The sequence below is a fragment of the Lineus longissimus genome, chromosome 3, assembly GCF_910592395.1.
Source record: "Lineus longissimus chromosome 3, tnLinLong1.2, whole genome shotgun sequence".
NCBI classification, from domain to species: Eukaryota; Metazoa; Nemertea; class Pilidiophora; order Heteronemertea; family Lineidae; genus Lineus; species Lineus longissimus.
In genome coordinates, this window is record NC_088310.1 from 18,145,833 (window position 1) to 18,172,684 (window position 26,852).

Genomic DNA, 26,852 nt, shown 5'->3' on the forward strand with positions numbered 1-26,852 from the left:
CAGCTCTGCTTCAAACTACAGTGGAACATCCCTTAGTGGACCACTCTCTATCAAGGACAACCTCCCTACTAAGAACACTAGTTTTTGTCCCAAATTGGTTGTTTCCATTCATTTTGATCTCTCCAATTAGGACACCTCCCTATTATTGAGGACAGCACTTGTCGGTCCCAAGGGTGTCTTTAATAGAGAGGTTCTACTGTATATCAACTTCATTGGAAAGTCTGGTTTGTTGGTTGTCCCAACAACGACCTCTCAATGCATTGGAAAGATGTCCCCGCTTATTTTTCTCGAGGCGGGGCACCTTTAGCAGAGATATCATGTTCTTCTATCCATCCACTGGAAAGATGTCCCCGCTTGTTTTTGTCGAGGCGGGGCACCTTTAGCAGATACATCCTGTACTCCTTCTATCCATCCACTGGAAAGATGTCCCCGCTTGTTTTTGTCGAGGCGTGGCACCTTTAGCAGATACATCATGTCCTGCTTCTATCCATCCACTGGAAAGATGTGTCTGCTTGTTTTTGTCGAGGCGGGGCACCTTTAGCAGATACATCATGTCCTCCTTCTATCCATCCACTGGAAAGATGTCCCCGCTTGTTTTTGTCAAGGCGGGGCACCTTCAGCAGATACATCATGTCCTCCTTCTATCCATCCACTGGAAAGATGTCCCCGCTTGTTTTTGTCAAGGCGGGGCACCTTCAGCAGATACATCCTGTCCTCCTTCTATCCATCCACTGGAAAGATGTCCCCGCTTGTTTTTGTCAAGGCGGGGCACCTTTAGCAGATACATCATGTCCTCCTTCTATCCATCCACTGGAAAGATGTCCCCGCTTGTTTTTGTTGAGGCGGGGCACCTTTAGCAGATACATCCTGTCCTCCTTCTATCCATCCTCTGCGGCCCATTTATGATTACCAGTAACAAGTGAATAAAGTCTTCCCAAAGTCGTGGACGGTTGACCCGTTTTTTTTTGGGCAACACACTAGCACTATGGAACATGAGGAATGCTGTGCAGACACCTCTCCATAAAGGACTCTAGTTTTGGACCCCCCAAGTGGTTGTTTCCAATCAATATGACTTCTCTGATCACAATGCCCCTCTATTAAGGACAGCACTAGTCAGTCTCGAGGCTGTCCTTAATAGAGAGGTTCTACTTCTGTAAAGGCCAGGAATCTTGTAGTTGGAAGACAGCTTTCTTCCTCCACATAAGGCTTTGTCTTGCCCACCAAGAACCCCTTCTTCAACGGACCAAAAGATGGGGAGATGAAGTACTGCTCTGCATTGGCCATCTGGCGATATGCTGGCCAATTCAATTTTATTGTTAGGAGATGGGGATGAGGGGGGGGGGGGATCTCTGGCAACCTAGCAGCATTTTAGGACAGTGCAGTCCTTCCAGGATAACATGCCGCCATATTTTGCTTGTTCTCATTGAGAATCTGTTTCAATTTCCAATACTCACAACCATAAAACCAAATCTCAAAACAAGACCACAATTTCTAGAGAAATCCTTTATTTTTTTACATTAATCATGACCATTATACATGATACATGTACACATAAAGCCAATAGCAGTTTACTGTATAAGCTATCTACATGTATACTGGAAGTCACAACCCTGTAACCTTAACAGGCTGACTAGTTTGTTAACTTTTGTGTCCTTTCAATCAAACTTTTAGCCTCAAATGTGCCATTTTTACTGTGACAATAGAATATCCACTCTGTGTAAAACAAAACAATTAGTCGAGAGGGACCTCACCACATGACTGTAAACCATTTTTGAAGTCTCACTGTAATAGAATGCACTGAAGTTGACCAAGGATGAACTAAACCCATTTCATATATCATGACAAAGATGTCACAATTGCTACATTGAATTGTACTATATGTTATTTTGTATTGTGTTAAGAATCTAAGTGATTGAATACACCAAAAGTAAGGCATTATATAAACACGTAGAAATTCAAAGTAAATGTACCAGACACTCTGTGTACTTGACAAAGAAATTGAAACACATAATTTGCAGTTATATTGCGGCCTAAACACTGACCATGGGCCAACAGTAAATCTCAGAAGAAAGTGAAAATCAAACCACGCTAAGAATCTTCTTTGAAGATTATTAAAACTTTATTCATTTCATGTATGGTAAAACAACCGCTTGCAACAATACGTGTAATGTGATAACTTGTAAATCAGGCCAAGAAAAAAGAAGTGGTGAGGTCTTGGTCAACAAACTGTCTTACAATACATTTATTTTTTGGTAAAAGTTACCAGGAATACACAATTACTTTTGAAAGGCATTAGATACCGGTGCATTTCTTCCTACACCCGTTTTATCTTATAAACAAAGAATAATTTAGAAACAATTAAATCAAAAATAACTTCAAGACTCGTAAGAAAATAGAACCTCGAAAGATATGAACTCAAGACAAAGGCACATACTCATACAGCCATTCAAATTTACAACTTGGAAAGGACAACTTTTATAAAAAGAACAGCTTTGGTTGTGTAAATATTTGCGCGTACTACTCTACCTTATGGTTTGAGAATGGCAGAAAAAAAAATCGGGGGGTGTAGCCACATTTCAAAATTTCAGAATTTCAAAAGTTTAGTACACCCCGAAATATTCGCAGCCATTCTATTTCGCAATTTGGTGAAAAGCGGTGGATTGTCTCACATGTAAAATGTACCCCGACATTGCTTATCGGGAATCAAGACACATTTCTTATAACGTGACCTCTGATTCTGACAGTTACCCCCTTCCTGAAGGCGAGACATAATATGTACTTCTTGTACTAATATTTTACAATTTACAAACACTACAATGTACATCTTGTCTTTACTTGTCCCAGTGCAGATTTTAATCAGTGACCAACAGTTTTTAAAAAGACATGAACTTAGACAACATCCATCTGCACGAAAGATCACTGGTCACTTTATTTAGTCCAGCGACTTGAAAACATAAACAGGAGATGCTCGCCAACTCCAGGCTTGGGCAAAATTTAATGCAGGAAAATGCTTACTGTACCCAATAATCAAGATTTGTTATTATCCATGTCACTGAGATATCAGCCCAGCCCAAGTCACCCAATTCTTCCAGTTCATTGAAGTGAATTTTGAGTAACTCTGGCTTTGCACAGTTGAGGTGTAGACGTGTTACTGGATTTCAAACTGAATTATTTGACACCAAGGACTGTCTCTACACACAATCATATGGCAAACAAGTATAAACAACTATTTCTATACAATGATAATTGATCTATCCTGACAAAACACCTAGTCAAATAAGATCTTGGTTCAAGGTTTCAGATAGTTTTAGTACCGAGTAGCCCACTCCCGTCATGCTTTGGGGAAGGGCACCAACAGTTTCCCACGTACCGGTGATGAGATCGTAACGAGATACCATTTTCTGTCCTGTTTTTGTCTGTACATTGTAGCCACCCAGCACGTATATAGAATCATGATACACCACACATGAGGCTTCTTTATGTGATAAAGACAGCGGTGCAATCAGCGTCCATTGCGCCGTTTCCGGATCATAACACTCGGACACCATGACAGGGAGCGCCTGATGATTCGCGTTCAAGCTACAACCGCCGAAAACGTAGAATTTCTCCCTCGTAACACACATGACGTGCCAGCCTCTCTGGGTATGCATCGGTTCCATGTCCTCCCAGTGATTGTGAGCTGGATCGTAGCGCTGCATATCCGCCGTAAAGTTATTGTTACTGTAACCACCGGTGATGTACAGAAAGTTCCCAAAGACGACTCCGGCATGGGCATGGCACACTGCTGGCAGCGATGTGATCGTTTCCCACGAGTTTTCCGCAGGATCGTAAACTTCGGCCGTAGCCAAACTGCCATCTTTCTGCTTACCACCGATTGAGTATATCTTATTGTCTAGCACCCCAGCGAAGAAATATGCACGTTTGTACAACATTGGGGTGACCTGGAGCCAAGTTTCAAAACGCGTATCAAACCTCAGCACAGAGTTGACAGCGGATTCGCCGTGGGCGCATTGTGTTGAGCAACCTCCCAGGACGTAGAGGTAATTATTAAACACAACCACTTGTGTGTGACTCAAAGCACTCGGTAAGTTCACAAACCATTTCCTATTCATTAGGCTATCTGCGGTGACATTCGCGTCAAATACGTGGATTTCATTGGACAAGCCAGGGTGGGGATGGATCTCCCGTCCGCCAACACTCACCACCCTCTCAACGTAGGCTCGCATTGCCATATCCGGCCCCGCTTTCAGGGGCTGGGAATGCGGCACCACGTGATAATTCAAGGCATCCAGGACCATCTGGCGTAACTCCGATGTGTTCATCATGGTATCAACTTTTTGCACATAATGAACTAAATCTGTTGGTTCTATCAACAGAAATCGGATCTCTTTCATGAGAGGTATTGCATTTTGCTCTCTTGTTTTCTCCTGTTTGATCCATTCCCAGACAACCTCAAATAAATCAATCTCCTGTATTTTCATCGAATTGCACATGACGCAGCTGTGCATTTGCTCAAATGTTAGGTAATGTAAATTGCCATCGCGGGCGATCTGAAGAAGATTTTTGGCAATGAACTGGTCTATTTGAAGTAATGCATTGTTCATGTTATACAACTTAGCTGTATTGATAAAATCGTAAAAGTTTGTCGTAGTCATACCACTCAAGAAGTTGCGTTCACAAAATTCAATCACAGCGGTGGCCTGCAGATGGGTGGCTGCAGCGATGACGTCAAAAATGTCGTCTGCCTCTAGCTTTGTTGTTGATGTATAGATGACCTCAAGGACTTTCTCCAAACCTTTGGCCGTGACTCCTTTCAGTTCGATCTCTCGTTGGTTGCTTTCTTTCATTCCACTTGTAAACATGGAGCGAAAATAGTCGGAGCATGACACCAAAATGACTTTATGGACATCAAATTTCTGACCTGAAAATATCACAAAGTTATGATATACAGAGGAACCCCGGTAACACGACCACCCAAGGGACTAAGCCGAAGTGGTCGTGTTACCGGGGTGGTCGCGTTAGTGAATTTAAGAATGATAAGTAGGTTTTCCCGCCAAAACATCGTCCTGGCAGATATGCTGTGTGTACATTGACATGCATTAATGACTACGCCACCGGGTGATTCGATAATTTTGTGTGTATATTACGAATAAAAAATCATTTTCTTGAGTGTTTTGCGTTTAATTTACAACTTATGTAAATGAGTAAATAAACTGACGAGAGCTAATTAGACCAAACATTACATTAAAACTTGAGCATGCTAATTAGAGCAAGCATGTTATTCACACCATCGGCAGCTGCCCTTCTTGATGTCAAGCTAATATTCCCGCTAACATTGAGAGAGGTGATGTGAGAAGATGTTGAGAATTCTTCCTGATGTCTTCCTGCTTTAACTTCAGCCAATTTGAACTGGTTCTGATTAAATCATCTTTTTAAAAACGTATTTTATCAATATTACGACGTAGTAAGCATTCTTTACTTTGAGTATTGGTACTCTTACTAATCAACATGATTTATTTGTCCTAAAAACTACGTGCGCATGCCTCTTGACATCATTTAATACTAAATGATGAAAACAAACCGTGAGTCGAAAAGAAAGTTTATTCTTCATTTTATTTGCGCTTACATTTGATCAAACTCACTCACACATCATTTATTTTCATATGGATTCCCATGGTCATTGTGTTCGAGGTGCTAACTATCAACACGGATTTGCGAGAAGGTGCCAATTGATACGATGCGGTCATGGTTGATTACGGCAATTAGGCCTCATGGTCGCGTTAGCGGGGTTAATTTGCAGTTTGGGACCGACCAAGCTGGTGGTCGCGGTTTGGGTACCGGGGTGGTCGTGTTAGCGAGGGCCAGTTAATGGGAATTAGAGAGAAAACCATTCGGGACCGGAGAATTTTGGTCGTGTTCGCGGGGTGGTCGCGTTACTGAGGTGGTCGCCGACCGGGGTTCCACTGTAGTCAACAACTAACAACGTCATACAACAATTTTTTACCAATGTATAGAACTCGCCTTGTTTTTTTAAACCAACGTATAGACCTCGCCATGTTGGGTTCAAAAGCCAACTAATTCACTTGGGCTCGCCCTGTAGAGGACATATCAGCAACCAGACCAGGCTTCGAACCACGCCAGAGGAGTGGCATCTCCCCTAGCGGACACCTCTATGATGACAAGGACAACCTCTCTGTTCAGGACACTGGTTTGGGTCCCAAATTTGTTGTTTCCCTTCGATTTGACCTCTCTAATCAGGACACCTCTCTATTGAGGACAGTACTTGTCAGTCCTGAGAGTGTCCTCAACAGAGAGGTTCCACTGTACTTGTAACTATCTGTAAACTAAATTTATTCACTTACCTTCAGCGATGAGTGAGACGTCACAGAGGATCTTTTCACTGCGCAGCATGTTGAGTCCCGATAACATTTTGACGCCATGGTCCCTGCTCCCCTCCAGCGATGACTGAGTCTGCTTGTTGTCATCAGCCATGTTGGAATCGCGCCTAGGCCTCTTCGCAGCAATTCCGTCGTCACTCATGAATTTCCGTAACAATGGTAAGCTGCCACCAGCCAGTCAAGACATTAGACCTCCTCATGCACCTGGAAAAAAAGATGTAGGCCTATGTAGTCCTTGCATTGCAAACAAAATATTGGTTGATTTCGACATAGGCCTAGAACACTACACAGTACACACACACAGTCACAGGCCTGAAGCCTAAAGTAGGTAGGATATCAGGCTAAACTCCCATAAAACAATGGAATAAGCCAGGAAAGGAGATATCACATGCATTGTATGTTGGTGTATACTGCATGTAGGCCTACTGTAGTCTGTGATGTGCTGGCGGCCGGCTGTCATGGCTGTGACTATCATACAGTGAACACACATACAGACTACAGTACACGACACAGTGTACTAGTGTATGTTCACGAAACTGGGAGGCCAAATACAGGTTTAATTATGAAATATCCCCAAAACACCTTGGCCTTACATTGAGCGCTATGTGAATGCTTTGCTTCCTGAAACTCTACATTTATTTATTTCTTCTCTTTGAGCCTAATTAGTGGCAGAAATTTCATAAATATACAATGAATTTCAGAGCAAATCTCGGTAGACAAGGAAGCGACATTTTGGGGAAGTGATGTCATTTGTACATCTGAGCATGCGTATTTGAAACGGAAACCCGCGGAAAAACAAACTGCAGTTTTTGCATTTTTCTCCAAAAAAGACATTATATTCGGCAACTGAAGCTTATGATTTCCATATATTGCAGTGTTTTGTATACTTTTTTCCCCTAAGATCACGTAAGGCTATTTGTATTGAATAATAATTGTTGCAAATTCAAAGAAAACGCGCTTGAATGTTGATGTTTTCTTTCTATAATTTCAGAGCAGACGGAGCAGAGGAGGAAACGTGATGACGTCATACATGTCATATCATGCATGGGGTTGAGTCATTTCATTCCGACCACAACCACATACTGACGAAATCAGGGTTGACCCTAAGAAGACACTCCCCCTCCTGGTCTCAGCTCAGTCGCTGACATAACTTAAACAATAGATTTAGAGGCCCTCGCACCAGGCGGAGGAAGTCATTGCGGGCCCAAACAAACCTAAATATAGGCACAACGAACAAAAGATCATGTGGTGTGTGACCATGCGGGCTTTTGTTTGCTGCTTGTTCGTTGTGGCCTTCAGTGGCTTCCTCCGCCTGGTGTGAGGGCCAATGTCAATCGCATGCTCAATCAGCCTCGGCGTCGCATGCATCGCTGTGCAACAATATCCAGTCTCGCAGTTGTTATAATTATCTTGCAGACCTGTGAAAAAACAACTGCAAACTCTTTCAAAGTGCGCAATAGTATACAAACTTTCTGATACGGAGTGCCATTTCTACTACAGTAGAACCTCTCTATTAAGGACACCCTCGGGACTGACAAATGCTGTCCTAAATAGAGAGGTGTCCTGATTAGACTTGCAGTGAATTAGACGGGTCAATTGAATGAAAACCACCACTTTGGGACCAAAACCAGTGTCCTTGATACTAGAGAAGTTGTCCTTAATAGAGAGGTGTCCGCTAAGGGAGGTTCTATTGTGCTATCCATCCTGTTAGCCTATCCATACAAATGATATATGATAAGGACATACTATTACCCAGAGGTATGGTACAGCAACCAAGGTTGACAGTTGACTGGGATTCTGACTTGAATGGTGATGCACGTCTGAACCTTGGCCAATAAGGGGAGAGGTCTCTGGGAAGTGCAGGGCTAGATTCCTTAGCATGCATAAACCCCTCATTTCTTCAGGCTGTCTACGGTATTGCAGTGTGCATATATGTATGGAATTTTAAAATGTAGTTAATAAGCCCTTAGGATATACTTCCAAAACCTAAAAAAAGCTCCTTGTCACTGCGTCTAGAGCAGTAAGTGTTTTCCTAGCAATGCTAGTGCCACTCCCCTAAGTTTGGCTTAGTTTCCCGCCCTGCTGTATTGCACCTGGTGTTGTGGAAGACACTAACAGAGTTTTGTGTATTTTCATTTTCATTTCATGGTGTGGTGAACTCCAGTTGCCTGTGAAAAGGTTGATAACAAAATTGCCGTAGGTCCATGTATTTTCACAATCGTCATTGAACAAACTTCAGTGTCTTCGGGACGTGCATGAGTTAGTGAAGCTTGAAAACATTTTCCCTTGAAGCTGCGTACTGAATGTCTTTCTACAGCATGTCAATGATATTGAGAGTATTGAATTATATTTTGTTTTCTTATATTTCACTCAGGACACTTTCATCTGCCGTCATGAGGTTGACCTGTGACTTTGATGTGAGCGATCGTCTGCTGCCTTCGTTCAACATGAAGAACAAGAATCGTGCTGTCCGAGCTCAGCTGTCCGTTGGGTGTAAACCTGGTACGCCACAGCCCTGTCAGGAGGAGAAGGCCATATATCTGTTGGTCTGCACAGCAAAGAACCGTGCTGGCAACAAGTATCAAGTGAGTCCAAAATGTAATCTCTGTAACAGGGTCCATACATGTTATATATAAAGGTATTCTATGCATTGTAATAGGATTAGATAGGATTAGCACAGGTCATTATAATCTTGCAATGTTGTTGAAATTTGGAGTTGCTAATTCTATGCATGGATTACCAGTATTTTGGGAATCTGTGTAGTCCCATTGATTTCTCACAGTCGTAGGATCATGAAAGTCAATGGAAAAATGTCGATATTATTTGTGTAGTTCCTTATATTCACCAAGTCTAAATCTTGGCAAACGTTCTCCTGATGTTAGTACAAAGTTGTGTAATCATCTTCTGTTGCTCGAAACTTGTTGTAAAATCCAGAGTACAGACTCCTTGTTTAAACCGGCTGATGGAGTCAATATCACCAGATCTCATTAAAAGAAGATCTTTTACACTCCAGCTCCGGAACAACATTGAAAACTTCTTCACCAGATTCATCAATGAAGGAAAAGCAACCATCAGATTGAAAAAACCCGAGCACGATTTAATCCTCAGCAAGGTATGAAGAAAATGTCAACTTCAGGGCATGCTTGCAAAATTATTTGATAATTTTTAGCATGATTTTCAATCTAAGCTGTTTTATCATCAACTTGATGGAGTTTTACATGTAATAAGGAAATCTATGTTCAATAAAAGGAATCTTATATACAGTAGAACCTCTCTATCAAGGACACCTTTTGCATGGTTGCACTTAAATTTATTGGTATAATCTCCATTTCAGGCTGATCCCCTAATCCTCAAGAGTTTCCTCTCTATAGTTCGTATGGCTTCTCTTGGTAAACCTCTAGATCGAGGTGCCCTGTCCACTCTGGCTCCCGCCTCGGCCAAGCAAGTCGAAAAACCGAAATCCAAGATGGCGGTCTTAAAGAGAAAGGATTACCCTGTCAAAGACGGCTTTCCAAAAACTCTTGAACAACTCGCAGTAAACAGTTGCAATCTTCGTCGATTTGACAACAGAATGTTACAGTTGAAAAGCTTGAGGATTCTTGACTTGAGTTGTAATGTTATCGAGTCTTTGCCCTCAGATTTGGGGAAGCTAGCCACTCTGAATGAATTAAGACTTTGTGATAACAAAATAAGTGATTTTCCAGTAAGCCTGATGCAAGGCAGCCTTCAGACATCCCTGCATGTTTTGGATTTGCGTCAAAACAAGATCAAAGGACTCAATCCCATGTTTTCTAATCTCTGCAACTTAGTCAATTTAAAACTCGATCAAAATGAACTCGTGTGCCTCCCTCCTACTATTGGGAAATTACGATCCCTGAAATATTTGACTGCCAGTAAAAACAAACTGAAACTTCTGCCAGCAGACTTTGCAAAACTGAGTTTGGAAAATGTGGACCTGTTTGGCAATGACTTTGTGAAGGATGAATCGACAGATGTGACCGACAGGCTGGGATTCCCGACTATGGTTGAGTGTGCAGCAAGAGCCATCAAGAAACTGAGGTGAGTTGGCTAGGTTGATTGATAGTCCTGAACAGTTTACTTTTTTTTCAGGAATTTGACTTGTGCTCATGACTCTTTATCAGCTATCTTGTTTCAAATTAAATTTTCTCCCTCATTTCAGAATACCTTACACGATGGAAGACGTCCCAGCTGATTTATATCGCTATCTCGACTCGGGTAAAGTGTGCGTCTGTGGACAATGGTGCTTCAGGTCGTTTGCTAGATTCTTGAACCAAATCGATCTACGTCTTCTCTCGCATACTGTTGTTGGTTTAGATAACACAGGAACGACGTACGCTCCTCTTGAAGGCTTCCTGTGTTCCCAAGTGTGCTTGAATAAGTACTCTGCCAACCCGTCTGCCTTTTGGAAATTGGCGTCACGATGAAGACATCTAATCTGTTGTTGACTTAATTAAAAGGTAATTTGCATGCGGATGATTCATTTTGCATGACTTTCATGGGAAAATATCAGACGCTACAAAGGATTATACTCAAAAACATCAACTTTTGTTTATATTCTGAGTGGCAGCACCACAGCTTTTTTGCTACTTTGAACCGGGAAATAGTTGCCGCTATTATATTTTGCAGTTTTGTTACATTGCAACGTCGAGTTTGACGTATTTTTCATTTCGCATTTTGACAACCATTTAACAGTTGTTTCTATTATTTTGTTCTGTGCAGCGTTTTTTACATTTTCCCTTATTTTGTTGGTCTCCGAAAAGGCCAAATTAAAAACACATGCAATATTTTCCCAGTTAAAAGTATATTTCAATCAGGTAGTGCTGCTACTTTGAATGTGGTGACTACTTCTGACTTTGTTTTCATTCAGAATTTTGCTTAAGGAATTAACACCGCATTTTCTGTTTCATTAGAAAACTCTGTTGAAACTAATTTTGCATGTACAGTAGAACCTCTCTATTAAGGACACCCTGGGGACTGACAAGTGCTGTCCTTAATAGAGAGGTGTCCTGATTAGAGAGGTCAAATTGAATGGAAACAACCAATTTGGGACCAATACTAGTGTCCTTAATAGAGAGGTTGTCCTTGATAAAGAGATGTCCGCTAAGGGAGGTTCCACTGTATATTTATGTTTTCGATGTTTATTCATTTATCTGCTTGTTTATGTTATTCTTTCAATAAACTAATATACCACACAAGTGTAGTTTTGTATTTACCGAGCCATATTCCTGGTGTGATCGCTTGCCGGGTCTTTCCTCACACCACCGTCATTTCTGTGCGAGATGCTGCCATTATGATAAGGCAACAACATCGAGCGAATAAGAATCGTCAAAAGTGGCACAACTTCTTCAAGTACACCTACATGTAACTGTAATTCACGTTACTAAGAATGTTTGTAAAATATTGCTGCTGTCTATGATCAGTAACTTGAGACTTTCTGGCCCTAAATGTGCCATTCTGCCATAAAATATTCAGTTAACTGCACTTTCCATATTTCTAGGAAAGGTTTTTTCAGCCAATCCTTACAATATTTTAATTCATCTTCTAAAGGAATGTCAAGTACGTACTCTTTAAGTTCTTACTTGTTGTATTCACGTTTAGACTTGATGGTTATTGAACAGCAGCTCACAAAAAGTGTTTTTTTATATTTTTTCATGGAGAAAATTAGGGACAGTATCCCTTGATTAGCATGTTTAAAGACATTTTCTCAATTTACCAGTTTGGCAAGTATGTTTTCAGTGGATTGGAAGCAATTGCTACCCTTAACTTTAAAAAGCCTCAAAAATGTATAGCTAATAGCTTTACAGTGGCAATTCAATTATTGGACTTGAGGTCTATTCGACATGACAAGTACGCTGCTTAAAGTAAACAATTTCTTGTTCAAGGATACAGAGATAAACATGGTAGAAATGAATCAAATTTGCATTAACAGTCATTAAGCTCCCAATATGTACTTTGAAGGATTTCCTTTACAAATTCAGATAATTTGTGTTAAAACAAACTTCTTTGTTCTTTGGCTATTGGAAAATGTTATGTTGACATATGAAATGAATCTTCACCATGAAGGCCAAATTGTCAAATATTTGAACAAAGGTTGGTTATTTCATAAATCAATAGTTTCTACACTTCCTGGCTGCCTGCAAATAAATTGTTGCGGTGCACAAACCATATCTGCTCCACCGTCAAGTCAAGGGCCTAGATGCTCAATAGGCGTAAGTATAGTAATGTTGGCGTTATGTCCCAGTGCCACTGTTGTAAATGAAATTTACTGAAGGAAATAAGGCTTAGTGGCATCTGCAAGGACCAATGGCTTTTTTAGCCTTTTACCAAGCTGTCCACTGCCCAGTCAACTTCTACTCTACAGTAATAGTTCCCATCATGAAATTGCCCAAAAATTCAAAATCTGACTGAGTTATCACGCTATTCTGATTTCAATCATGACTGGACCAGGTGGACTCCTGCAGCAATCGTCTTTGTGCAGGTCGATGCCTTGATGACTTGCTTCGCAGAGGCCAGATTTTGCACCATGACATCACAGTGAAGAGGATCGACAACTCTGCTACTATTTCCCTACAGTATATAGTATATTATATGTAGTTTTATCAAGCTATCGATTCGTTGAAATCAAGACCTTCCATTTATTTTCGAGTGTGCTTTCATACTATGATGCTTTCACATAAGTGCAAAACTTCTATGAAAAGCTACTTATCCTACCTTTGTAGCAATAAAACGCCATTCAAAATCTGAACAAACTTGAATTCAGGATATAGTTTTATTATGCTCTCGACCTGTATTTTGAACCGAGAGTTTTCACATTTTAGACTAAATATTGATTGTGAGCTCTTAATTTTAAAACCGAGAGAAAGTTTCAACGAGGTAGTCTACTTTAAAGTTCAAGGTACACTGGCTTTAGGAAATTTTAAATTTCATTACCTCGGAGTCAACAAACATTTAGGCAGATGAGTATAGACGGTATGAGTCTGATCAGACCTCTTTCAAGACAAAGACGTATCGAACGTGAAATAACTAAATTTGTGTGAAATCGAAATCATAAAAATCCACACATCGATTTCATCGTCTTCTAATATGTTTTGTTAACTTGTCGCTCACAATTTGCGAAAGTTGCTGAAAATTTCTCAAAGTTATTGAGCATGGCTTCAATATCCAGGCGTCTGCAGTGGATTATTCTCCTAGAGATATTTCTGTCAGTCGTCTGCTCTACTGATGTTGATATTGGATTCGATGGAAGGAACAATGGGTATAAAACTTATAGAATTGTTAAAACACCTCGACCAGTGGGGTACGATTTTGTCCTTGGTGGGGAATTGGTTGGGAAAATGTTGGGAAGCGACACCGAATGTGCCGTTTTTTGTGCAAATATCACTGGCTGTATTCTGTTCTATTTTGACGAGAAAGAAAGGAGATGTGTTGCTTGCACGAACGGATCAGAACTGATTGAATTGCCAAAAGGATATTATCACTTTCCGGTGGATGGTGGGACTGAAGGTAAGATAGTTTTCAACAATCCAAATAATGCTGCAACATTTTAGGCCAACTTTTCCTCGGGCAAGAGAGTTATCTACTTTATTAGGTTTTGTCCTGAGATCAAAAGTAAAGTATGGTACGCCACTCAGTTTATACTCCAGTGACAGGAGGACCTAATTCAAGGTCGAACAAAATGATGAAGGATGAGTCCTCAGTATATTCAATTTGCTTCTTTGCAGTCAAAGGTTTCAAGGTTTTGACAGTTAAGTATTTGGCCAGGCCCACCACGACAACAAGCCCTCCAACAGAGGCTCCTTCAACACCAGAAGAGGACGTGGATGATGATGAGACCATGGACAAGACAACCGGTGCTCCCGAAACAACCCATAGTCACATTGAAGCAGAAGCGACACTTCAAACGTCCAAGATGTTAGATATGTTGGGTTCTTCCAATGAATCTGTGTTGGTTAACAAGATTATCACACCAACACCAAGCTACAGGGACAGTTCGATGAAGCACCCTTCCTCATTTACTTTACTTGACTTGATGACATCAGTCTCCCCTAGTGATGTGACTCCACCTGGAAATGTTGGAGTGTCCCAACCCGAGTCACAACCAGAATACTCTATCATGCTGTCCATTCTGGAACAAGGTGTCAAGTCTACCCATATTGAACTCGAACCTACTCCAACTTTAACCAGTGTTAAAGCTACATCTCATTTCAACCAAACTACCCCTGCACTGGAAAGTGCAGTCCTGACACCTTCACACTCTTACCAGATGACCACCCCTGTCGTAACTACAAGTACAAGTGGTGAATCTAACACAGCGATAGAGGGAACAACAGATGCATCGGAAGTGGCTGGTGAAATAAGCTCAACTGGTGGTGGTAGTGTAACAACGGTGGCTGCTGGTACCGGCACAATTCCAACCCCAGGCAGTAGTGGCACAGCTGAATCATCTGGTGGAAGTAGTGAAACCTCTGCTTCTGGTGGTAGTGGCACAAGTGCAGCTTCTGGTGATAGGGGCACAACTACAGCTTCTGGTGATAGTGGTACAACTACAGCTTCTGGTGATAGTGGCACAACTACAGCTTCTGGTGATAGTGGTACAACTGGAGCTTCTGGTGATAGTGGCACAACTACAGCTTCTGGTGATAGTGGCACAACTACAGTTTCTGGTGATAGTGGCACAACTGCAGCTTCTGGTGGTGGTGGCACAATCACAGCTTCTGGTGATAGTGGCACAACTACAGTTTCTGGTGATAGTGGCACAAGTGTAGCTTCTGGTGATAGTGGCACAACTACAGCTTCTGGTGATAGGGGCACAACTACAGCTTCTGGTGATAGTGGCACAACTGGAGCTTCTGGTGATAGTGGCACAACTACAGCTTCTGGTGATAGTGGCACAACTACAGTTTCTGGTGATAGTGGCACAACTACAGCTTCTGGTGGTGGTGGCACAATCACAGGTTCTGGTGATAGTGGCACAACTACAGTTTCTGGTGATAGTGGCACAACTACAGCTTCTGGTGATAGTGGCACAACTACAGTTTCTGGTGATAGTGGCACAACTGCAGCTTCTGGTGCTGGTGGCACAATCACAGCTTCTGGTGATAGTGGCACAACTACAGTTTCTGGTGATAGTGGCACAACTGCAGCTTCTGGTGGTGGTGGCACAATCACAGCTTCTGGTGATAGTGGCACAACTGCTGCTCCTGGTGATAGTGGCACAACTACAGTTTCTGGTGATAGTGGCACAACTGCAGTTTCTGGTGATAGTGGCACAACTGCAGCTTCTGGTGATAGTGGCACAACTACAGCTTCTGGTGATAGTGGCACAACTACAGTTTCTGGTGATAGTGGTACAACTGGAGCTTCTGGTGGTGGTGGCACAACTACAGCTTCTGGTGATAGTGGCATAACTGCAGCTTCTGGTGATAGTGGCACAACTACAGCTTCTGGTGGTGGTGGCACAATCACAGCTTCTGGTGATAGTGGCACAACTGCTGCTCCTGCTGATAGTGGCACAACTACAGTTTCTGGTGATAGTGGCACAACTACAGTTTCTGGTGATAGTGGCACAACTGCAGCTTCTGGTGGTGGTGGCACAACTACAGTTTCTGGTGATAGTGGCACAACTGCAGCTTCTGGTGGTGATGGCACAATCACAGCTTCTGGTGATAGTGGCACAACTACAGTTTCTGGTGATACTGGTACAACTGGAGCTTCTGGTGGTGGTGGCACAACTACAGCTTCTGGTGATAGTGGCATAACTGCAGCTTCTGTTGATAGTGGCACAACTACAGCTTCTGGTGATAGTGGCACAACTACAGCTTCTGGTGATAGCGGCACAACTACAGCTTCTGGTGATAGTGCCACAGCTGCACCTTCTGTTGATAGTGGCACAACTGCAGCTTCTGTTGATAGTGGCACAACTGCAGCTTCTGTTGATAGTGGCACAACTACAGCTTCTGGTGATAGTGGCACAACTACAGCTTCTGGTGATAGGGGCACAACTACAGCTTCTGGTGATAGTGGCACAACTGGAGCTTCTGGTGGTGGTGGCACAATCACAGCTTCTGGTGATAGTGGCACAACTGCAGCTTCTGCTGGTAGTGGCACAGTCACTGCTTCTGGTGATGGTGGCACAACCACATCGTTTGGTGGCAGTGGCACAACTGCAGCTTCCAATGATAGGGGCACGATTGCCGTTTCTGTCAGTTCCAGTGATGGAGGATCAACCAGCGTTGCAGTCACAACTATTATTGATAGTGGTGATACGGACTCCGTCACAACTGCTGTTGATGGCCATGCTACAGACTCTGTCACAATTATTGATGCTAGCCATGATACAGACCCAGTCACAACTGCTGGAGGTAGCCATGATACAGACCCAGTCACAACTGCTGGAGGTAGCCATGCTACAGACCCAGTCACAATTGCTGGTGGTAGCCATGATACAGACCCAGTCACAACTGCTGGAGGGAGCCATGATACAGACCCAGTCACAACTGTTGGTGGTAGTCATGATACAGACCCAGTCACAACTGCTGGTGGTAGCCATGCTACTGACCCAGTCACAACTGCTGGTGGTAGCCATGCTACAGACCCAGTCATAACTGTTGGTGATAGTCGTGATACAGACCCAGTCACAACTGCTGGTGGTAGTCATGCTACAGACTCAGTCACAACTGCTGGTGGTAGTCACGATACAGACCCAGTCACAACTGCTGGTGGTAGCCACGATACAGACCCAGTCACAACTGCTGGTGGTAGTCATGATACAGACCCAGTCACAACTGCTGGTGGTAGTCATGATACAGACCCAGTCACAACTGCTGGTGGTAGTCATGATACAGACCCAGTCACAACTGCTGGTGGTAGTCACGATACAGACCCAGTCACAATTGCTGGTGGTAGTCATGATACAGACCCAGTCACAACTGCTGGAGGTAGTCATGATACAGAACCAGTCTCAACTGCTGGTGGTAGTCATGATACAGACCCAGTCACAATTGCTGGTGGTAGTCATGATACCGACCCAGTCACAACTGCTGGTGGTAGCCATGATACAAACCCAGTCACAACTGCTGGAGGTAGCCATGATACAGACCCAATCACAATTGCTGGTGGTAGTCATGATACAGACCCAGTCACAACTGCTGGTGGTAGCCATGATAAAGACCCAGTCACAACTGCTGGAGGTAGTCATGATACAGACCCACTCACAACTGCTGGTGGTAGTCATGATACAGACCCAGTCACAACTGCTGGTGGTAGCCATGCTGCAGACCCAGTCACAACTGCTGGTGGTAGTCACGATACTGACCCAGTCACAACTGCTGGAGGTAGCCATGATACAGAACCAGTCACAATTGCTGGTGGTAGTCATGATACAGACCCAGTCTCAACTGCTGGTGGTAGTCATGATACAGACCCAGTCACAGCTGCTGGTGGTAGTCATGATACAGGCCCAGTCACAACTGTTGGTGGTAGTCATGATACAGACCCAGTCACAACTGCTGGTGGTAGCCATGCTACTGACCCAGTCACAACTGCTGGTGGTAGCCATGCTACAGACCCAGTCACAACTGTTGGTGATAGTCATGATACAGACCCAGTCACAACTGCTGGTGGTAGTCATGCTACAGACCCAGTCACAACTGCTGGTGGTAGTCATGATACAGACCCAGTCACAACTGCTGGTGGTAGTCATGCTACAGACCCAGTCACAACTGCTGGTGGTAGTCACGATACAGACCCAGTCACAACTGCTGGTGATAGTCATGATACCGACCCAGTCACAACTGCTGGTGGTAGCCATGATACAGATCCAGTCACAACTGCTGGAGGTAGCCATGATACCGACCCAGTCACAACTGCTGGAGGTAGCCATGATACCGACCCAGTCACAATTGCTGGTGGTAGTCATGATACAGACCCAGTCACAACTGCTGGAGGTAGCCATGATACAGACCCAGTCACAACTGCTGGTGGTAGTCATGATACCGACCCAGTCACAACTGCTGGTGGTAGCCATGCTACCGACCCAGTCACAACTGCTGGAGGTAGCCATGATACAGACCCAGTCACAACTGCTGTTGTCACTACTGCAACTAGTACCACCGTTGCCACTGATGTCTCCACTGTTAATCCTGACAACATTGCTTTATAACAAGTACCACAGCTGCTTTATCTGGGACCACTGCTACATCTGATAGCTCTGGTACTATCACCACAAAGCTAATGCAACGTATGCTGCCACCGATCTTATTTCTGCTGCCACTAATCCTTTAAAACAAAACCTCATATACTGTCATCACTGGTCCTACTACTGTAGTCACTAATTTCTTTACCACGAAAAACTGCCAATAAAGTCATTACTGTTTCTACTGGTGCTACTTCAGGTGCCACCAATTCCTTTTTTTTTTACGACAGAAATTGCCAATACAGTCAACGCTGGTGTCACTACTGCTGCTACTGATGTCACTTCTGGTACCACTAATTCCTTCACCCCATGCGACCAATGCTATCATTACTGGTGCCACTGATGCTGCCACTGATGCTCTTTCTGGTACCATTGATACATATACAGTGTACTACCGGAAAAAGGACCAATACTGTCAGCACAAGGTACTCTCTACTATACAACAGTAGGGCATTTCACTGTTGTCGATATTGCATTAAACAGTTAACATTCTACTGTGTGTTTGCTTTCGCGCACCCATTTTCTGCGTCAGCACTAGTCACTATTGCTGCCACTGGTGCTTCTTCTTGTACCATTGATACTACCGGAAAACGCCCAATACTGTCAGTGCTCGTCACTAATGCTGCCATTCATGCTACTTCTTGTACTAATGATGTTACTCCCATGAAAACTGCTCTTTCTCCTGGTGTAATTCCTGCTCCTAGTTCCACTGATGAAGCAATTACTGCCAATACTGTTGCTACTTGTACCAAGGCTGCTGCAACCAAATGCACCATCAGAGAAAAATCTTCTGATTCAACAACATCGACTGAGTAATTTGGAGAGGAGCTCATGTTAGCACATTTACTGTTGTGATAATAGACGTTGCTTGAAGTGCCAACCGGTATTGGCAAATAAATTTAATAATGTAACAGCAGCCGATCTTATATCATGTACAGTAGAACTTCTCTATTTAGGACACCCTGGGAACTATGAAGTGCTGTCCTTGATGGAGAGGTGTCATAATTAAAGAGGTCAAATTGAGTTGAAAGAACCAATTTGGGACCAAACTAGTGTCCTTAATAGAGAGGTTGTCTCTAATAGAGAGGTGTCTGCCAAGGGAGGTTCCACTGTATCAACTTCAGTAAATAATAACTAAATAATGTAAAAGTTGTATTTTTTATTTGCATATCATTCAAAATAATTTTCCCGTGAAGCACCAACCGAGGTGTCTAGGAAATCTTATCATGGAGAGGGTTACCACCAAAGACGAACGTTTTCGCCCATTCATTCACTTGGGCTATACTCACATTTAACACATGGGTGAGTCTCCTAGAACTTCTTCTCCAAAAGATTTGAATTGGAGATTCCTTTGGCCCCAAGAAATAAATAGTCTGTCTAAAAAATAGACTGTCATTTTGATAAAGTGTGCACCCCATACGCGCAAAGTGGAATGATAAGGTAGCTTATCTCTGTTTTAGACCAGTATCCAAAACGATTTTTGGGGGTTCATTCTGTAAAACTAGTCCTAATGTCAAATACATCTGGCGTGAAGCTGTTCTCCTCCCAAGGATTTGAATGAGAGATGCTTCTTTCCCCCGGCGCGTCAGGTAAATTGTTTCTGGCGTGGCGGTAGAGCTGGGCCAGAATGATATAGAGACACCAGACGAACAGCATCAGTCCCGACAGTATGAAGAACAGAATCTCTAGTTGTGTCATGTCTACGTGGTTGCGTAGGTCTGAAAATTGAAAATGTTCAAAGCTAAGTTGATCATCAGGTGACCGTTTTAATTGAGAGTCGATGTCGCCGCATTGTCCTTTTCAACTACAAAATCAGCATGCGAAGAAGGACCTCGAAAGTGACTTATCTTGTTCACACTCCGGACGCAGTGGACGGCCTCGTCCCTCCCCCTACGATACAGTGTGTTCCATGCTGGTAAGGATTGCAAAACAAACCTGCCTATCACAGTCAGCCAGCCACGCAGCGATGTTAGTTAGAGAATTTGCCAGAGAACGGAGCGTTGCCGGCTGATGTCGCCTGCGCCGCTGGACGCGGGGCAGACCCAAAGCGAGGATCGGACATTGACTTCTATCCATTTCTTTGTCTTACCGGTTGTTCTTAGAGGTGTTAAAGCCATTGAGATGATGATGCCAAATATTGAGCCCACGCCAAGGAAGAGACCGGTTAGGAAGCCTTCTATACCAGGTGGACTTTCACAGTAACAGAACTCATAACCTGGAAAGAAATGTGACGAACTGAGCAAGCGGAAGGCTTTGGTGTCTTGCGCTTTTCGGAGAAAGGTTTGATCATAATTCGACCCAACCTCGAGTAGAACCCAGATTCCTAAATCCCGTGCCTTTGGGCCCTGTCGGTTTTGAGCCGCCATGTTGGTGGATGCGGACGTTCGCACATATCTACTAGTTCGCCGAAATAACGAACGATATATGCAATTCGTAGCACATGCGAAACCTCTTTATTGTCTCTCGGGTTAGAATTTTAAATACGTCATCAACACATAATCGTTTTCTACGGTTTCAAAGCCTTGATTGACTCTTTACAACGCTCCGGATCGGAGGCAGTGGCTTAGCCTCGGGAACCCCCTCCCCCATCATGCTAAGGAGAGACGATCAGCATGACGAAATGGACTGCCCCGGAAGTCTGCGTGCTCCTTACCAGCTGTAAATATGAGCATATCAGCAAAGCCGATGAAGACATATTGTGGAACCTGCCAGAATAGCGAGATGTCGTCCCAGCGCATGCTCTGGAGATCAGCCACCGAGAGGAGAACCCCTGTCACAGCCGAAGACAGCGCGGCAAACAGGATACCAAGACCTAAAATGAGAAAACAAATCGCGCTATATCTATTGTTGAAAGGAGCTTCGTGGCGGCTGCCTGACCCATGACGGAGACCGAGATGATAATACTTCACGCTGTCAACAAAATTCATGATCCTGACCAAGAAGTCATATTTTGAGCTGAAGACGTGCCGGGTAGTGAAAAAAGGAAACACTTTTTAGATGTCACAATCCATGGCCAGAATGGGTCGTCCTGAACACAAGTCCGAATTCGCTGTCTGTTGCTTGGGGCATTTGCAGGAGAGAAAGGGCGAAAAAACGAACCAATGCGTCTGATGTTGGACCATTCCCTCTCCTGGTGTCTCTCGCACCACCAGGAGTACACCTCCGCCACGCAGATCAGGAGGAGCACCGTCACTGGGGAGAAGTTCAAAATGAACTTGGGCGGAATATTCCATTTCGGATCCTTGAAGTAATTCGCTTCCATTGGGAAGGAGGTCTCCAGCTGAAGAAAAAAAGGCGACGTTGTTTAAAGTTGGCCATGTTGTCAGTGGGTGGTTTATTTAAGTCATATCGTAAAGTCTTACAAATTGCCTTCAAATTACAACAGGGAATGTAATGTGTGTCTTCGCTTGTGTCGTGCGAACATATGGTTGTGACTGTATAGGACGTTTCATGAAGACATGGTTGTGGCAGTCCGACATACGCCGTCACCTACCTGGAAATAAATAGCCTCGAAGACCCCGGTAGTGGCAAACATTGCAAAGAGGAAGAAGACCATCCTAAGGAGATGCGCCGCGTACCATCGCCTGACTTCCTTGTACGGCGCATCCGAAGGGAGGAAGCTTTTCTTGCCGTACCGCATGTGACGGAATCCCCGGAGAAGGTGACTTAGATTTTGTCTCCCTGAAAGGATACATCAGATCTAGGTAACATGGAAATCAAGGTGCACATCCAGTGCAATCACATCACCCTTTATTAAGGAGATAAGGAAAGGTCAGCACTTGCCAGGTTGTGCCTTACTCCTTAGACATCTACTCTCCGGACGCAGTGGACCAGCCCCGTCCTGCCGCCCGGTAAGGAAAGACGATCAGGCTGACGAAATGGACTGCATAGGAGACTAGAGACATCCGTCTTTGCACAAACACCTGCAGTTGAATCGTGTATGCCTACCTGCTATGGGAGGTCTTTTATATGCCTTCTTGCCGACACCAAACACGACCGCTGCTAGGATTGCCACTATAACCTGCACGACGGGCAGAGTGAGATCAGCTAACTTATAGGTTGCACCTTTCATCAGAAAAGGGATCGGCAGGTAGGCAGCCAACTTCCCAATGTTGAAGAAAAACATACACCTGCAACAGAAAGGGTCGCGTCTCAATTCATTGACATTTTGACTTTTGGATCCGATGTGGATGTGATATCGTCCGATGTCGTTTTTTTGGCGTCGTGTAAACCGCGCTTTTGTCTCTTTCTCTCTGGTTGTTCTAGCTTCCGATCGGACGTTTCTGTCTTTACAGTTCGTGTCCGTCACGCGCGCACTCGCTATCTTCAAACTGACTGCCGAATTGGCTTGGAACATCCATGGTCAAGAGATCCCTGGTGGATGTGGTGTAGATCGACGAAGCCAACTCCTCTACAGGAGTACAGCGGATCGGAGCCTATTCCAGTGGGCTAGATGTGGGGATACTGACTGTCAGTTCATTGTGCGATCATGAGCACTGCACATTCTCGGCACTTCTTGTTCAACTTCAATTTCCGGACCAGTCTTTTTACGTCGTTGTCCTCACTCATTGGGAAACTGGCGACTGTCCAAAGTACGTTTTGGATTGAACGAGGAAGTTTTATTATCATACCACAACGGTTTATTTCAACAAAATGACGGGTCAACTTACCATCGAAAGAATCGTTTTAGCCTGAGACCATTGCCGTTGTCGACTTGGTAAGCGCCGAAAGGTGTAATGTTGGCGGTGATAAAACCCTGGCCCGTCGCAACAAAGATCAGTGATATGCAGAACAAGGCCATTCTCCCTGAAAACTGAATTAACACTATTACTGGTTGTCATTAAATCGTGTTTTGTGTGAATGGGATTCGTCGATGTGTGTAATTAAAGATTATCAAAAGATGCTGTTTGCGCCTTATCAGCGCTCAACTGCGAAATCGGTCAAGAGCCGTCAAAGCAAATTCTATGTACTCACATTAATTTGCACTTCCGTCGTCTTGAGAACAACAGTTAGGATGAGCAAAATAGCCATTCCTGGAAGAGAGAACAAGGTGACGTGCAGTTTATTAGTAAATCCAATTGCTGCTAAGCTTGCTTATGCTGTTCGCCATGACTCCGTCCATCCTGAACTTCAGTGCAACACTCGGCACCAATGACCGAGCTTTTGCGAAGGGAGGAGTGACTCACTCTCGTATGCGAGGATGGACTCCGTCCGATCATTAGTCAACATACTTTTTAGCTCACCTCTGGGGAACTTTATACGATACCGTGGCGTCCGTCGTCCGTCGGCGTCCGGCGTCGTCCGTTAGCGGAGCACGTTTCGTCACCACCAGGGCTAGATGGCTAAAACTTGGTGTGATGGTAGCTTTGAGCAATATGCCCAGACCTATTTGTCTTTTTCGCGATATGACCTACTCTCTGGCCTCCAGGCGGCCATCTTGGAAATTGTTTTTTTGCCCTTTTGAAGCTAATGGTTGTACGTAGAGTGATGAAATTTTTATGGTGGGTGTATCTAATAAGGTTAAATGACATATCACCTGGGTTTTTGATTTGACCTTCTTTTCAAGGTCACAGAGGTCAAAATTCACTAAATCACCGATAGGTGGCACGTTTCGTTTCTATTTGAGCTGGAAGGTTCTAAACTTGGGAGGACATATATCTAGGGACCCTCTATTCTACCCCAAAAATTTGTCTCGCTCGGACTTCAAATATGGCCGCCAGGCGGTCATCTTGAAAACTAAACAAAGTCGGATTGCAACAAAATTTCATGTGATTGTATATCTATGCACTCTCTACAACATCCTTGATTTTCAGTCAAATCCATCGACCATTGATATCGATATTTCGCTTTAGCATCAATCAGATTATGTATCTATCATTACGTTCCAAAATTTTCACCATCTTAGCGTCGTTCGTGTTTGCCTGAAAATCCATCCAAAAATGACCCAAAATGATATATTGTTACACATGTAATTGATATCTAGACATGTCAGAACCAATAAAACACTGCCAATGTAGTTGTTAATGTCGTACAGATGCTGCATGCAAAAATCAGCTCAAAATTCCAACCGCTTCATGTTTTTTAAACATTTGGAATTTTTTTGCAAATTTCTGCCATCGAACTCAAAAAGGGGCCTTGGATGCAGGGCCTATATGACCATTCATGAGCATGAATGTATAGGACTGAAAAGCCTATAAGACCTGGGTACAAGGTATTTTTAAAGCGGTCTGCATCCACGAACTGTGCGTGATATAACGCTGAATATGCGAGATATTGATGATAATCTGATAGGTGTTAGAGCGAAATTTTTATATCAAATGATGGTTTGGTAGTTATTCTTTAAAATATCACGAAAACGATATTCCCTCTCAATCAACAAGACTTAGATGTTTTCACCCGAAATCTTGGTTCAGTACTCAGACTGACATTGTCTTCCATGAAACTAGCCAGAAACTGTTCTCCCCATATCCACTGCACATGACATGCATTACATTACCCGAGGTGAGCACATGATCCCTGGACCATTTCATTTTAGTAACTGCTAAAGCATTGGACCTATTCTGAAATGCTATCAAGCACGAATGCTGTATGCATCAGATAAGAAAACGAAGAACGTTTAAACTTCTTGACCGTAAACATTTCTAATTGCTTAGGTTTCAGACGCGGGCACTTAACGTATGAGCAGTAGACCGCCTGGGCCCTTCGTCCAATTTTTCGCTGCTTACCTAAAAGAAACAGTACGTTTCCAGCACATATTGTTTTATATCGACCAAAAACTGCGTCTCCCAGCAGGCCACCAATTATGGGGGTACTGTAAACAACACCTGGAATCAGATAGAAAGAAATAATGCGGATTTACCCTCAAGTCTCTGAGACACTCTATCCAAGGACACTAAAAACTGTTACACCTGTCTTTTTAAAGCTCGTTTTTTGCATCGGGCGCTTTTGTTAGACTCCCGGGACAGTCCAATCCCGCACCCTGGTTGTCTTTTCTCATATAACGAGCGACAGGACGAGGCCGGTCCGCGACGACTTTCCCATGCTCTATCCTCATACTGACGAAAAGAGTGATGTGATTGTGACAGTCAACTGGTTGCGACATTACAAGCGAAAGACTCCCTGAATGTGATTACATCTTCTGTGGCTGTCCTGCAAAAGGTCGAAGGAACCGTAGTCGTAAGACGCACCCTGTCGTTGGATGTGATATAATTTTCAATCACTGACACTATAACCTACCGGAAAATACGATGCTGATGATGACTGAGGTGGACTGAAGGAATCCAAGCTGATCTCTGCCAAACTCTGCAACATTTGGCGCCAACAAAAAGAAGGCGAACCCATTGAGCACCTCCATGCAGTAGATACATCCTACTGCGAACCGAGTCCCCCTGTATCGCATCGGGGTCGGGGAGATGAAGGTATAGGCGTCAGCGTCTGGGTTGACAATAATCGGCATGTTTCCAAGGCGATTCGACATCCAGTAAAAAGTCAAAAACAACTGAATCAATTCAACATAACAGTAACATCCGGCTCGGAAGACGAAGTCACAATCTTCCCACTTCTGAGGAGTCGCAGCTGCTTCAAAACGACTTTTAACATTACCCAAAAGTAAGAAAGGAGGAAAGTCCGATACAAGTCTTCGTAATGAACATAATCCGCACCATATTTGTTGACTGCTAATTCCCAACCGAATAGCTTCAGTGTACCAGGTAACCCTGTCCTGCTTCGTTATCCCAATATTGCAGTTCAAGTCAGAAGTTTTTGACTCATTCAGCAACAGGATTCAGCTAATTTGCCCACACATTTGTAAATCATAAACATGACTTGATTGACCTAATTACCTCACATACGTTTATGTATACGCATATATAGCCTAAAGCCTATACATCGGTAAATCAATATTACTATCGAGTCACTATCATACTGTCCTCGACCAAGGGTCCTCGACTGATGTCCGGCTGACCCTGACCCGCCAGCGGCGACCCGGCAAAGCATTTTCCAACAAACAATATCTGTTGGCTCCTGCTCAGTGTTCTTAATACGTCAAGTATTGTCTTCTGCAATGTTTGATTTATCTGGCCTATGAAGTAAACAATAGTAATCATCCCAAGACATTCGATATTTAGATTGATCTCATTCTCCGAAAACGATGTTAATTTTTTTTGATGCCAATTAATCATTTATCAGATTTTGGTGTTGTGACGGTAATCCGAAGACGTTCTAGTATAATATCTAAACCT

The 26,852-nt window shown here is 43.5% G+C and overlaps 4 protein-coding genes across 4 annotated transcripts; 2 read left to right on the forward strand and 2 right to left on the reverse strand.

Annotated features, from left to right (window-relative positions):
• Positions 1 to 1,461: 1,461 nt before the first annotated feature.
• Positions 1,462 to 7,149, reverse strand: LOC135484083 (kelch-like protein 9). The gene is made up of 3 exons (XM_064765183.1): positions 6,992 to 7,149; positions 6,363 to 6,602; positions 1,462 to 4,921 (listed from the first exon to the last, which is right to left on the reverse strand). The coding sequence occupies exons 2-3, from the start codon at positions 6,538 to 6,540 to the stop codon at positions 3,273 to 3,275; spliced, it is 1,827 nt and encodes a 608-aa protein (XP_064621253.1). The 5' UTR covers positions 6,541 to 6,602; positions 6,992 to 7,149; the 3' UTR covers positions 1,462 to 3,272.
• A 38-nt stretch (positions 7,150 to 7,187) lies between these two features.
• On the forward strand, positions 7,188 to 11,527 carry LOC135484084 (leucine-rich repeat protein 1-like). Its single transcript, XM_064765184.1, has 5 exons — positions 7,188 to 7,304; positions 8,773 to 8,983; positions 9,412 to 9,510; positions 9,733 to 10,457; positions 10,579 to 11,527. The coding sequence occupies exons 2-5, from the start codon at positions 8,792 to 8,794 to the stop codon at positions 10,841 to 10,843; spliced, it is 1,281 nt and encodes a 426-aa protein (XP_064621254.1). The 5' UTR covers positions 7,188 to 7,304; positions 8,773 to 8,791; the 3' UTR covers positions 10,844 to 11,527.
• Positions 11,528 to 14,034: 2,507 nt separating this feature from the next.
• On the forward strand, positions 14,035 to 18,579 carry LOC135484827 (mucin-19-like). The gene has a single exon (XM_064766516.1). The coding sequence runs from the start codon at positions 14,035 to 14,037 to the stop codon at positions 18,577 to 18,579; it is 4,545 nt and encodes a 1,514-aa protein (XP_064622586.1).
• Positions 18,580 to 19,756: 1,177 nt separating this feature from the next.
• LOC135484085 (solute carrier family 15 member 4-like) lies at positions 19,757 to 26,470 on the reverse strand. Its single transcript, XM_064765185.1, has 10 exons — positions 25,849 to 26,470; positions 25,338 to 25,436; positions 23,587 to 23,645; positions 23,283 to 23,425; positions 22,561 to 22,742; positions 22,106 to 22,293; positions 21,712 to 21,892; positions 21,266 to 21,424; positions 20,702 to 20,827; positions 19,757 to 20,330 (listed from the first exon to the last, which is right to left on the reverse strand). The coding sequence occupies exons 1-10, from the start codon at positions 26,087 to 26,089 to the stop codon at positions 20,101 to 20,103; spliced, it is 1,608 nt and encodes a 535-aa protein (XP_064621255.1). The 5' UTR covers positions 26,090 to 26,470; the 3' UTR covers positions 19,757 to 20,100.
• Positions 26,471 to 26,852: the final 382 nt, after the last annotated feature.

Coding starts and splice junctions, on each gene's coding strand:
- LOC135484827 (XM_064766516.1), top strand. CDS start 14,035: ATGGTACGCCACTCAGTTTATACTCCAGTGACAGGAGGACCTAATTCA.
- LOC135484085 (XM_064765185.1), bottom strand. CDS start 26,089: ATGTCGAATCGCCTTGGAAACATGCCGATTATTGTCAACCCAGACGCT. Junction 25,437..25,848: donor CATCAGCATCGTATTTTCCG/GTAGGTTATAGT, acceptor ATCTGATTCCAG/GTGTTGTTTACAGTACCCCC. Junction 23,426..23,586: donor CGACGGAAGTGCAAATTAAT/GTGAGTACATAG, acceptor GTGTTAATTCAG/TTTTCAGGGAGAATGGCCTT.
- LOC135484083 (XM_064765183.1), bottom strand. CDS start 6,540: ATGAGTGACGACGGAATTGCTGCGAAGAGGCCTAGGCGCGATTCCAAC. Junction 4,922..6,362: donor CGTCTCACTCATCGCTGAAG/GTAAGTGAATAA, acceptor TGATATTTTCAG/GTCAGAAATTTGATGTCCAT.
- LOC135484084 (XM_064765184.1), top strand. CDS start 8,792: ATGAGGTTGACCTGTGACTTTGATGTGAGCGATCGTCTGCTGCCTTCG. Junction 9,511..9,732: donor ACGATTTAATCCTCAGCAAG/GTATGAAGAAAA, acceptor TCTCCATTTCAG/GCTGATCCCCTAATCCTCAA. Junction 10,458..10,578: donor AGAGCCATCAAGAAACTGAG/GTGAGTTGGCTA, acceptor CCCTCATTTCAG/AATACCTTACACGATGGAAG.